The sequence below is a fragment of the Glycine max genome, chromosome 16, assembly GCF_000004515.6.
Source record: "Glycine max cultivar Williams 82 chromosome 16, Glycine_max_v4.0, whole genome shotgun sequence".
NCBI lineage: Eukaryota > Viridiplantae > Streptophyta > Magnoliopsida > Fabales > Fabaceae > Glycine > Glycine max.
Genome location: NC_038252.2, coordinates 25,092,483 through 25,104,933, shown reverse-complemented (window position 1 = coordinate 25,104,933; position 12,451 = coordinate 25,092,483). Strand labels below are relative to the sequence as shown.

The window sequence follows — 12,451 nt, the reverse complement described above, 5'->3', positions numbered from 1 at the left end:
GTTCATCAATCTCATGAAAGTACTAGGTGCATTAGTCAAACCAAATGGCATAACCATCCACTCATGCAAACCATATTTTGTTTTAAAGGCAGTTTTCCATTCATCTCCCTCTCTGATCCTAATCTGATTATAGCCACTTTTCAAATCAATTTTAGAAAACACACATGCACCATATAGTTCATCAAGAAGATCATCTAACCTGGGGATTGGATGCCTATACTTGATGGTGATGTTGTTTATGGCTCTATAATCAGAACACATCCTCCATGAGTCGTCCTTCTTGGGTACTAGAATGACAGGTACAACACACAGACTCATACTATCTCTCACCCAACCTTTGCTCAGGAGTTCAGACACTTGCCTTTCGATCTCCTTAGTTTCTTGTGGGTTGCTCCTGTAAGCTGGCCGATTGGGAAAGGACGCTCCTGGAATGAGATCAATGTGATGCTCAATTCCCCTCAATGGTGGCAAACCATCCAATACACTTGTTGGAAACACATCATCGAAATCTTGCAGAAGAGACTCAATACCAGAAGGCAATTTAAATTCATCAAATTGGTTAGCATGCAACATCTGTTGTTGAGAAAACAATAAATAGAGGGGTTGTCTCGCGCAAAGCACCTTCCTTACCTCCCTTTTTGTTGCTAAACAAAGTTGTTTGCCCTCAAGTGTTTCACTCTTTTTGTTTTCTCTCTTTTCCCTCTCAAGTGTTTCACTCTTTTTCTTTCCCCTCTTTTCCTTCTCAAGTGTCTCACTCTTTTTCCTCTCAAGTGTCTCACTCTTTTTCTTTTCTCTTATTTTTATCTAATCTTCACAAACCTTTCTAGGAGATAACGGTTTGAGAACAATTTTCTTGTCATCTTGCTTGAAAGATATTTTGTTGGTGAAGCCATCATACACTGCCTTGGTATCATACTGCTACGATCTTCCTAACAGCACATGGGTTGCTTCCATTGGGACCACATCACACAACACCCTATCATTATATCTCCCAATGGTGAGACACACCTCAACCCATTGAGTCACTTTTACCTCTTCATCTTCACTAAGCCACTGAAGTTTGTATGGCCTAGGATGGGGTTTAGCTTCCAAATTCAGTTTGGTCACTAACCTGGAACTTGCAACATTGGTACAGTTTCCTCCATGAACAATTAAAGAGCACAACTTACCATTAATGACACACCTGGTGTGGAAAATATTTTCTCTTTGGTTGTCATCTAGTGGCTACATTTGATTTCCCAACAACTTTCTCACCATCAGCATATCACCCTGCATAGCTTCCTCCTCATACTCTTCTTCTTCCACTTCTTCTTCACTGGTTTCAGACTTACTAGTGACTTCTCCATCAGCCTTCATGATCATGGTCCTCCTGGTTGGACATTCAGAAGTAATATGTCCTCTGCCTAAGCATTTTATGTTTCTGGTTCCAGTATTGGATGAGGAAGTGGAAGTGTTATGTTTGCTTCCACCAACACTAGACGCTGCTGACTTTCCACGTGGGGATGTTGCTGCTGGGCTGGACGAATTACCTCTCTCCTTCTTGGATCTGTTGGCCCAGTTCCGGTTGTAAGTATTGGGTGAGTTTCTCCTTGCTGCACTTATTCTTTTAATTTGTAGTTCAACTCGTAGTGCCTTATGTAGCAGTTCATCCAACTCCACATACTCCTGTAATTCAACAACATCTTTGATTTTAGGGTTTAGACCATTCATAAAACGAGCCATTGTGTCTTCGGATTCCTCTTCGATGTTGGCCCTCACTAACGCCATTTCCATCTCTTTATAGTATTCTTCCACAGTTAAATTCCCTTGGGACAGGCTTTGGAGTTTCTGTCCCAGGGATTCTCCTCTCAATTTGATACCAGATGATATGAATCTTACGAGGCAGAACGCTTGATACAGGATTGTTGACGGAGAGGGACGCCACTTCCAGAGATGGAAGATAAGTCACGGTGACGCCACAAGGAATCAACCTTGATAAGTCAGAATTTGGTTCAACAAGAACCCTGAGAGAAGCTTCCTCACGTATTTGAAAAGAATGCCAAAAGTGTCTTCATTCATTTTGACGAAAATATATATAGTTCACCAAACCCTAAAAACGAAATAAATTGGTGCAGCTGAAAAGGCATAGGTTTCAGCCACAACCACCAAATTATTTAGTTAATTGCAATAATTAAAAAAATAAAATAAAAATAAAAATATTGGAAACATGGGCCTTCAATCATCATCAATGGCAGCTATACAAATAACCAACCTTGTCTCTGTGACGTGTTGGGCTTGTTTAAGTCTGCCTCTGGTCATGGACCCTTCAAGTGCTTCATGGTCGTTGCCCTTAGTTGTGTCCTCATCACTGTATTGGGCCCTTTTAAGTATGCCTCTGGTCATGGTCCCTTCAAGTGCTTCATGGTTCTTTCCCTTAGTTGTGTCCTCATCAGAGGGGCTCCTATTCAAGATGAAGACAGCTCTAGACACTGCCTCTCCCCACAAGTACTTGGGCAGACTCTTGCCTTTCAACATGCTCCTTACCATATTCATTATGGTTCTGTTTTTTCTCTATGCAACTCCATTATGTTGAGGTGTGTAGGGAGGAGTCACTTCATGAATTATGCCTTCCTGATCACAAAATTCTTGAAATTTTGCAGAAACATATTCACCACCACATTTGTTCTCAATATCTTGATCAATGAGCCACTTTGCTTTTCTGCCATATTTTTGAACTTCCCTAAGACTTCAAAGACATCACTCTTCCTTCTTATTAGATAAACCCATACTTTCTTGGTCAATTCATCAATAAAGGATATGAAGTATCTGTTTCCACCAAGAGATTCAGTCTGCATAGGGCCACACACATCAGAGTAAATCATTTCAAGTTTCTCTTTTGCCTTGATTGGTACATTTTGTTTGAAAGTGCTTCTTGATTGCTTACACTGTAAACAACCATCACATACTTCACTAGGAGGCTTGATCTGAGGCAAACCCAACACCATTTCTCTTGAGTTTAGCTGAATCAGATCTCTAAAATTTAAATGGCCAAATCAGTAATGCCATAACCACTCTTCACTGTTTACTACAGTGGCAAAACACTTCTATTCTATCACATCAATCTCAATTTTAAATGTTCTATTTTTTGAAAGAGGGGACTTCAAAATGAGCTTTTGATTTCTGTCAAACACTCTCAACATCTTGTTTTCAAGCTTAGTCATAAAGCCATTTTCTAGTAATTGACCTAAGCTGAGGAGATTACTTTTCATACTTGGTACAAAGAGTACATCAGTGATGCAAGACTGACCTCCATCCTTTGTTTTGATAGGACCTTCCCAATTCCTTCAGCACTCAAAGTTCTATCATTAGCAAATTTGACTTGGCTCTTCACAGATTGATCAAGGTTGAGAAACCACTTTCTTCTTCCTGTCATATGAGTTGAGCAACCTATGTCTAGGTACTAACAATTATTGTAACACCCTGAAATGTTATTAATTATAAATAGATGTTTGATAGTATGTATTGTGTTGTTTGACTATATGATAGATTTGAATGAGTTTAAGTATGCCTTGAACTAGTCATGTGTAAATTTCTTGATATGGATGCTGAATTATGTGAAGTTTTGTTGAGCTAAGTTGAAAGTATGAGATTTTAGATTTTACCAAAACCTAGATCAATGAAATCATGATACCGGATTCGTTAACCGTTGGATCATCTTCAAAGTTTGTCTGAATATCTCTAAGATATGTTCCTACAGTCTGACCGTTAGGATCTTGAAAGTAATAACTTTTGGTCTCCCGCTACGCGAGAAACGCGCGCTAAGCGCAATTCCAACCGAGGGGAATTACGCTGAGTGGCCCAAAGCTGCGTTAAGCCCAATTCCAATCGAGAGAAAGTGCATTGAGTGCCCAGAGGGTGCCCTAAGCGAGCCCTAGTGTAGAGGGGGATGCACTAAGCCTAAATCCTTGCGCTAAGCGCAAGAAGTGGGCTTCGGCTTAGTGCGACAGGCCCGCTAAACGAAAGTTGCAGGTTATAAATACGTCCTTAGTGTGAAAAACACGATTTTCACTCTCCTCTTCTCCCAAAAATGTCTCCCAAACCCTAAAACCTTGTTTTCCACCACCCAAGACCACCGGTGGGCGCCGTGAGCCACCGTTGCTTGCCGTTGGAGCCCACACCAAGAGGAACACTTTAATCGGAGCGAAATCCTCAGAATCCTCCTCGAAGATTTGATGGAGAAAATTCCTCAATCCTTCATTTCAAAGTTTCTCTGAGGTAACCTTGACTTCTAAGCCTTCTCCTAGCTAGTTTGAGTTCTTCTTAGTGTCTCTTATGTGTTGGGTATTGTAATAGGGTGTTTTTACACTTCCTTTGAAAAACCCTAGAGAATGAGACATTGTAAAAGTTATCTTTCTATAACCTTGAAGTTATTTTTGCGGCATTCACTGAACCCCGGTCATATTGGCGTGATCGAAATTTCAAAAAGATGTTTCTTTTCTGTAGAATCCGAAATACCCCTCAGCCCTTTATGTTTTGACAGTGGTATTTGACCCCAAATGTTACGCTTGACCTTGTTTTTGAAATCCATACTAAATTCCTTTCATTTTGGCGTAATAGAGACTTGCGTTGGACCGACAAGCGCGAATGAGAGAGAGACCTATAAGTGACGCAAAGAGGAATTGACGGAGAGTTCACGATAGGTGAGGGGAGTTATTATAAAATTTACCGTTTTGACACCATAGTTAAGGTCAGGGAACCTAGCTATGAGAATATCTGCCTGTCCCTGTTGCATGTTGATTTTCTTTCAAGAAAACTATGTTTTTAATGAATGGGATGCGATATATCTATTGTTGATGAATAACATTATTGTTTATTAAACTTGTGTTGTTTGAAGACCTGAGGAGTGTGAACCTCAGGCATGGAAAATATGTTTATATGCGGAATATGACTCATTGTCGATGTTCCTATTGGTGACTTTAATTGATATATGGTGATGTTGATATTTACGATGATATTGATTTGAGATGACGTTGTTAATGGTGATCATGCCAACATGAATTGATGTTATTATTGATGGTTATGTCAATATGGAATGAGGTTGTTGTGGTTATTGGTGATGTCATTGAAATGGAATGTTGATGATGTTGGAAATGCATTGACAAGTGCATGTTGTGTATGTTCGTGGGGCGCGGAGTGCACTGACCTTGTTGGATGGCCCATTTGTAGGGGACAAGCGTGGTTAAAGAATCTAAGCATTCACTGCGGGGATGCTTAGGCGTTTTAATTGGTCCATGGTCTTTGGCACTTGCTTTTGGCCATGTTCATACGTCGTATATAGTGTATGTTCATGGAGGGGGTGCCCATGTTTCATACCTCATATGACACGGGAAATAGTATAAACTATGGCAATATGTACTTTGTACTAGGGGGTATGTCACCTGGTAGGGAACTCCTTGTGGCCCCAGGTTGATCACCTAGGGGGGGGGGGGAGTTATGATGCACGACTGGGTGGCCTCGACAAATACTGCATGGTTTCCTAAGTGAGGTGTCATGTGGACATGCTTAGGGTTATTTCCTTGGTATTGGATACGGTACGTACCGCATTGCATCTGAGAGTTGAGGTCAGATCTGTGCAGTCTTGATTGGATCCATGGATGGATGATGAGTAATTGTTGAATATGGATGATGAGTAATTGTTAAATTTGGACAATGAACAATTGTTGGATGTGAGTGTTGAATAATGAATGTTGTGCAAGCTCATGATGTTTGCTTATGTTTTCTTGCAAATTGTGATTATTTGGATTCAACATTGGTTCTTTTTATAATGAACTCACCCTTGCAATTTTGTATCGTGTGGTTGATACCTATAATGATCGCGAACCTTGTTCGTGGGAGCAGAATGACAACATTAGGGTGCAGAAAGTGAGATTCTGTTGAGGAGCCGTCAAGCTGACGTGATGACATTGGGATATTTTGGGGAGAGAGTTGTGTTTTGTTAATCAACTCCTCCATAGTGGTTCATGATTTCTTTTGTTGGATTAAGGATGTAAATCACATATTTAATTATATGTTCGAACTGATTTAATATATATATATATATATATATATATATATATATATATATATATATATATATATATATATATATATATTAGTAAAATTCAAATTTACTATGATTTTTTATAAGCAAAATAATGGAGTTTTCATAAAAGAAAGAAAAAGAATTTAATTTTCCAATTATTAGAGTGGTGATATCGTAGCGACAAGGCGGATCGTTACAATTATCACTTTCCCCTTCAATTTGAGTAGTTACCATTAGCAGTACCTGTTCAATGTCCTCATTTTCTTCTTGAGCCAATTTTGCATCATTGCCTTTAGGTTCTCTTTTGTTATTGGGTTTTCTGTAACACTCATCAGCAAAGTGCCCAAACTTTTGATAGTTAAAGCATTGAATACTTCTTTTGTCGAACTTCTTTCTATTAGAAGAGTTTTGGGAATTGGATCCCCTTCCTTTCTTGTGGTCCTTATCACTGTTATGATTTCCCCTCCATTTATTGCTCTTCCATTCAGTTTTCTCTTTCTTCCATCTATCACTATGCTTCTTTGGATTAGACTGTGCTTGCAAGGCTTTTTCACTTTTCTTCTCATTGATCCTTTCATTCATTCTTTGCTCATGAGATTCCAAAGATCCTTGCAATTCCTCTAGGCTAAGCTCTTCAAGATTTTTGGATTCCTCGATGGCTACCACAATATGGTCGAACTTGGGTGGCATGGTTCTAAGCACCTTCTCTACAACTGATTGCACAATTATCTTTTCTCCATAGCCCTTCATTGAATTCACCGCTGTCTGTACTTTTGTGATGTACTCAACAACTGATTCATTCTTTTCCATTTGTAGTAGTTCATATTGTCTCCTCAGAGTTTGCAACTTGATCTTCTTGGTTTTTGTGGCTCCATCATGAGATTTCTCAAGAATGTCCCATGCTTCTTTAGAGGTTTGAGCCATTGCTATCTTTTCAAAGTTAGCAGCATCTACACTTTGGTGCAAAATGAAAAGTGCCTTGCAATCTGTCTTTTCCTTTTCTCTACCAACAACCTTTTGTTCATCTATTGCTCTCTCTCCCACAGGTATATAACCTTCTTCTACGAACTCCCAAACCCCTTGGAATCGCATCACCACGCTGATCTGAATCTTCCAATTTTCGTAGTTCTTTCCCATGAGAATTGGTAGATTTGCAGGAATTGAGCCAGATATTGCAGCCATCAAAGAACTCCTTCAAGAACACCTCCAAGAACCTTTCTTTCTTTTCTTGTTAGTGATTCTAGCCCCTTCTATCAAAACCAATGCTCTAGATACCAATTGTTGGTACACATTCACTCACTCAATTGCAAGAGATGCAATTCACTCCCTCACACATTCACTCGTGTATCACTTACTGTTCCAAGCAAGGAATTGCACATTTACACACTAGGAATAATACCAGAGACAGAAAAAATGATAGAATGAAAAAACGTATTATTAAGATGTATGTATGTCCTTTTATACAAGTAAAACAGAACAATAACACTTTACACTTAGGCTAGACACTTATAACAGAATTTTAAAATTCTGTTACTTTGTTATATTCAATGTACAATCAAATTTACACCACACAAAATAGAATTAAACTCTCACATATAAAAGTGAGTTTTCTCTCTTTTATACACGCACACACATTAGGAAAAATACATGATTACATTATTAACCTGCTTAAAACTAAGTTGTTGTGCGTCTAATCAATTATTGTGTCAAAAGTTATATTTTGAACCTGATTTAAATGGTCATTTCTCTTTTTTTTTAGTAAAATTTCATACTCAATTCATATGCAAAGAGAACTAATTAATTAATGAAAGTATTTGATAACTCTTTTTTCTTAAAAATTTTCTATTTTTAATTATTTTTTTAAAAAATAGTATCATTTAAATTTAATTAAAACATACAGATAGTATAAAAACTCTATGATATTATTTAATTACAAATGATTTATTAATTTTTATGATAGTCATTTTAAAATTCAAACTTAAGTCATTTCTACTTGACTGAGATGATAAAAACCTGGTGACATTATCTTTTTCCCCTTGTAATTATAAGGAGTAGGAGAAAAGAGAATTCCTCTCTAAGAAAAAGTAAAGAAAAGGAAAAAAAAAAAAACTGTTACATAATTATACTATCAATTCTTAATTTCTTATCCATGCCGCGCAAAAAGCTGACTCTATACAAATTACAAAAGAAAGAGGGTACTCGTAAATTCCTAATACATAACACATGAGGAACACTATACTATGACGAAAGAAGCACTTAATTTTATCTATACTTACATGCGAACTCGTAATTACTAAAACAGCTTTCAAGGCAAGAAACCGTAATTACTAAATCCATTCGTAATAATAACATTATTACGATTCGCATTCGCAGTGCTATCGGCAGCATTGTCGCCGCCGACGGCCTTGGACTCCGATGCGGCGGCTGCGGAAACCGCCGGAAAATGGCCGCACTTATGGCAGCGCGCGGTGACGGCAAACGGCGCGCGACACGAGGGACACGAGGAGTGCGACGCGAGCCACGTGTCGACACACGCCACGTGGAACCCGTGGCCGCACTGCGGCAGCACCCGGATCTCGTCGCCGGCGCCGAACTCCGTCAGGCAAATCGCGCACTCCGACCACTTGCACCGGTCGCCGCCGCCGGCGTAGGTGAACTTCGGCAGTGAATTCACCACTTTCTTCTTGAGGCCCTTGTTCGCCGTCGCCGGCGATTCTCCGGCACCAGAGCCGGAGCCGGCGACGGGTCCCCGGCGGAGCCAGGCGCAGCGCGCGATGGCAACGAGGCCCACCACGCATATGAGGGCGCAGAGGAGCGCCGCCAGGATCACTACGAAGTCCGACTCGACGGCTGCGGCGGCCTCCGGCGGTGGCGCCGCCGCGGATTGGAGGAGTCTCAGCCCTCGTGTCATGTGTGATGGAAGATACTATCAAGTTAGGGTTTTGATAACAATATTTTAGAGAGAGAGAGAAATAAGAGAGGGCAGTGTTTGGCTTGCAGTGTCACGTTTTGGGAAGAAATATAATTGTAATGGGTACTTATAGTTGAGAGGAGGGTTTAGTTCGGTGGGAATTTTGTGTTTTAGGATAAGGGTGAGGTGGTGAAGACTTTTGACTCAAAAAGACTCTGAGAGAGAAGTGAAAAATCGGAGAAGCTTGATATGGTTCTTAAAATCTTGAATCCCTTTGTTTGGTTTCCGTTTGGCTTCTTGTGAGGTAAGTAGGGAAGGGCATATGTATAGGATCACGTATGATTGTTATGAAATAAAGCCTTGTTCAAAGCTGTCTAACCTTATCTCCTTAAACATAATTGTTAGACCCACAATGAATTGTGATGATGATAAGAAGGGCTAAATTGATTATCCGTTGACACAGAAAAAAATTGATGAGCACTTGTCTTTTGTTGTTTTTACTTGTCTATTTTGAGAAAATTAAGAAAAGAAAAAAAAAAGGATGAAGGAAAAAATTAATAAAAAAAATGATAAAATGATGTGATAAAAATAAATAAAAATAGTAAAATGAGATGAAAAAGTTTAAATTTATACTTAAAATAATTTCTTTATTAATTAGGATTAGATTGAATTGTTTTATTAGAAGTTTAATTCAGTTGACTTGTGTGTTAGAGTTATTATAAATTTTTGGTAATTGTGTATGATTCCTAAGAAAAATGATTGGATTGCTTTCCTTCCTTTCTTCAATGCATGTGAATTTGTTATTTGTTTGGTTTTCAAGTGGTGAATAATTACAACTATCTATAAAAGAGAAAAAGTAACAATTAGTGGTCAAAGAACATTTTAGTGGGTGCTATATAGAATACTAGAAAGCATATATAGGATGTTGGGGGTATTGAGGGTAATTAATAAAATGACTATTTTTTCTCATCTAAAATGATATGGTCGAGAAAGGCGAAGGAGAGATAGGTTCATAATATGGGAGGAAAAACAACATATCATTAGAGCATAGATGCCTAGGACATGCGTTTATCTCTTTAGTGCCTTGAATGCGATAAATACCTTCTTTTTTCTTTTTTAGAGTCATGGATGCAATAATTAAATTGAGAATAACAGTATTAAACTACTTAGTTCATCATTCAAAATCAAGAATATGTATGTATTTCTATCACACGCATCTTTTGAATGTGAATCTAACTTAGGCAACTTTAAATTTCACACTGAAAAGGAATACACCAAAGAATGATCAACTTCAAGCCAATTGTACCAATATAAGTCTAAAGTTTCGTCTTTGCTGCAGTATCCTACCAGCATTCAATATGTTGTCAACTTTTCAGAACCTACTTTGTTGATGACTTATATATAACCAAGAATTGCAATTTGCAAGGGGCCCTCTTCTATTTTATGTTTCTAGGAAGATAACAAAAGCTATTGAGTTGCTATGTCAATTCTCACTTGGAATTATTTGTGATGATCATATTGCCCTGGATGTGTTGTACGTACAAAGGAAAAACTGTCATTCTCAGTTTTTAGTTAAGGATGATATTCTCCATTTATTGAAATGTTGAGAGCAAATTGCTTTTAGGTGCATAACAGCATGCATATGTGGAGCTGTAGTAATAAAAATTTGAATTTTTATTTTTTCATGATGGTATCATGATTTTTAATTGTTTTACTATCCGATTGCTGTAAAAAAAAAAAATTGTTTACCACCCAATCAAACACACACAAAATGGCCTAACATTCATTATTTATCATGAAAGACAATTTTATCAAAAAGATTAAGATTATTATAAGTGACAAAATTATTTTTTAAAGTATTAATACAATTAGATATCCAAACTCAAATTTAAAACTATTGATTAATAGTGTATTTGAATTTGCTTTAAATATTTGCGTTTATTCATGTCTACCAACCTCCAAGCTAAAGCTACAATATGTAGCGTTGAGTTATAGACATAGGTATTTTGTCTTGTGGATGCAGCTCCAAACAAGGGCCCAAGTTGAAACAACCTTGCATCAAGTGCTTAATGGTCACATTACTGAAAATACAGTTTTGTCAAAATTTGATTGAAAGTAGTGTCTTAGCTTTAATAGTCTTCTTTGTTAAAAAAAAAGCTAAATAATTTATTTGATTTTTTATCTTCTTTTTTTTCTGTTTGATTTAATCCTTTATCTATTAAAAAATTCATTTTAATCATTTATATTTAAAAAAATAATCAAAATAGTTCTTCTATCATTACAAACTTAACAATATATATTAGGGAAACTAAGGTATTAACATAAAAAAACTGCCACAAATTGTAAGCCTATTTTTCTCCTTCATCTTCCTCCTCTTTTTCTCCCTTCTCCTTCCTCCTCCCTAATCTTCTCCTATCTTCTTAGATGTGTGTAGTAGAATCCCATGGTAGTCGTCACCTTCCACTCCACTAGGGGTGAGAATAGGCCAGGCCAGACCAGGCTTTGAAAGGCTTGAGCCTAGCCTACGATGAATCTTTGAGGTCTGAGCCTAACTTATAGCCTATCAAAGGCTTTTATTTTGGCTCGGCCTGACCTTTTTAAAAGCTTGGTCTGACCTGGCCTGATAGCCTTTTTAAAAGTCATCTTCACAATAAATATTTAATATTTTATGGAGTAGGAACGTAATAGAAAAGTTAAAGAAAAGGAAAGTCAATCAAAATAATGAGGAATATAAAAGAACACATGACTCACACCTAAATTGTAATTGTAATTAAAGTCCTTGATTATAGGAATAGAAGTTATGGAACAGTAATGTGTAATCAAAGTCTGATAGTTTTTTAAAAAAATTTAATTATATCCAAAAAATAATATTATATATTAGTACTCAAAAAATAATATAAGTATATATATAGGTCGGCCTATCAGGCTTATAAGGCTTTTTAATAAGTCTAAGCTTGATCTATTTAATTTAATAGGCTTTTAAAAAAGTCTGAGCCTAACCTTTTAATTAAATAGACCAGTTCAAGTTAGACTTTATATAGGCCAGGTCGTAAGCCCCTGTAGACCGACCTGACCTATTCCCACCCCTACACTCCACCTACAACCCAAAAATCTCATTTCACCAAATCTATCCCACAATTTCAGATCTAGTAAACTGCAACTTTTATTTTCATATCGATCTAGAAGGTTCTTGTTGGATGAATCACAGAGAGGTGAAGGGACACTAATTCTTGATGGACAACTCCCTGATAGCACGATCTACAATGGTGAAGATGGATGACATGCTGACGGCATGGTACATGGTGGCATTAAAGGTGGTGGGAAGGACACAAGGGATCTATGTACACCTTAGCCTCACAAACCAAGTTCAAGTCTCCACAACATAAAACATGTGTGATTTTTGTTGTATGTTGTTGAGTTGAAGATCAAGATGATTGAAGATGAGAGAGGAGGAAGAAGAAGGGACAAGAAGAGAAAAA

The 12,451-nt window shown here is 37.6% G+C and overlaps 2 protein-coding genes across 2 annotated transcripts; both read right to left on the bottom strand.

The window, feature by feature from the left end:
* Positions 1-2,600: 2,600 nt before the first annotated feature.
* On the bottom strand, positions 2,601-7,243 carry LOC106796435 (uncharacterized). The gene is made up of 4 exons (XM_014768710.1): positions 6,305-7,243; positions 3,267-3,439; positions 2,946-3,012; positions 2,601-2,828 (listed from the first exon to the last, which is right to left on the bottom strand). Exons 1-4 carry the CDS (start codon positions 7,241-7,243, stop codon positions 2,601-2,603), a joined length of 1,407 nt encoding a protein of 468 aa, XP_014624196.1.
* Positions 7,244-8,184: 941 nt separating this feature from the next.
* LOC100813341 (RING-H2 finger protein ATL8) lies at positions 8,185-9,262 on the bottom strand. Its single transcript, XM_003547834.5, has one exon. It carries the CDS (start codon positions 8,970-8,972, stop codon positions 8,367-8,369), a length of 606 nt encoding a protein of 201 aa, XP_003547882.1. The 5' UTR covers positions 8,973-9,262; the 3' UTR covers positions 8,185-8,366.
* Between the last annotated feature and the right edge of the window lie 3,189 nt (positions 9,263-12,451).

Bases quoted from the DNA above. Each gene is read 5' to 3' on its own strand.
- LOC106796435 (XM_014768710.1), bottom strand. From the start codon at position 7,243: ATGGCTGCAATATCTGGCTCAATTCCTGCAAATCTACCAATTCTCATG. The intron at 3,013-3,266 runs GTACTCTTTGTA...TTTAAATTTTAG, and splicing joins GTCAGTCTTGCATCACTGAT to AGATCTGATTCAGCTAAACT. The intron at 2,829-2,945 runs GTATGTGATGGT...GGCCCTATGCAG, and splicing joins AGATCAAGCCTCCTAGTGAA to ACTGAATCTCTTGGTGGAAA.
- LOC100813341 (XM_003547834.5), bottom strand. From the start codon at position 8,972: ATGACACGAGGGCTGAGACTCCTCCAATCCGCGGCGGCGCCACCGCCG.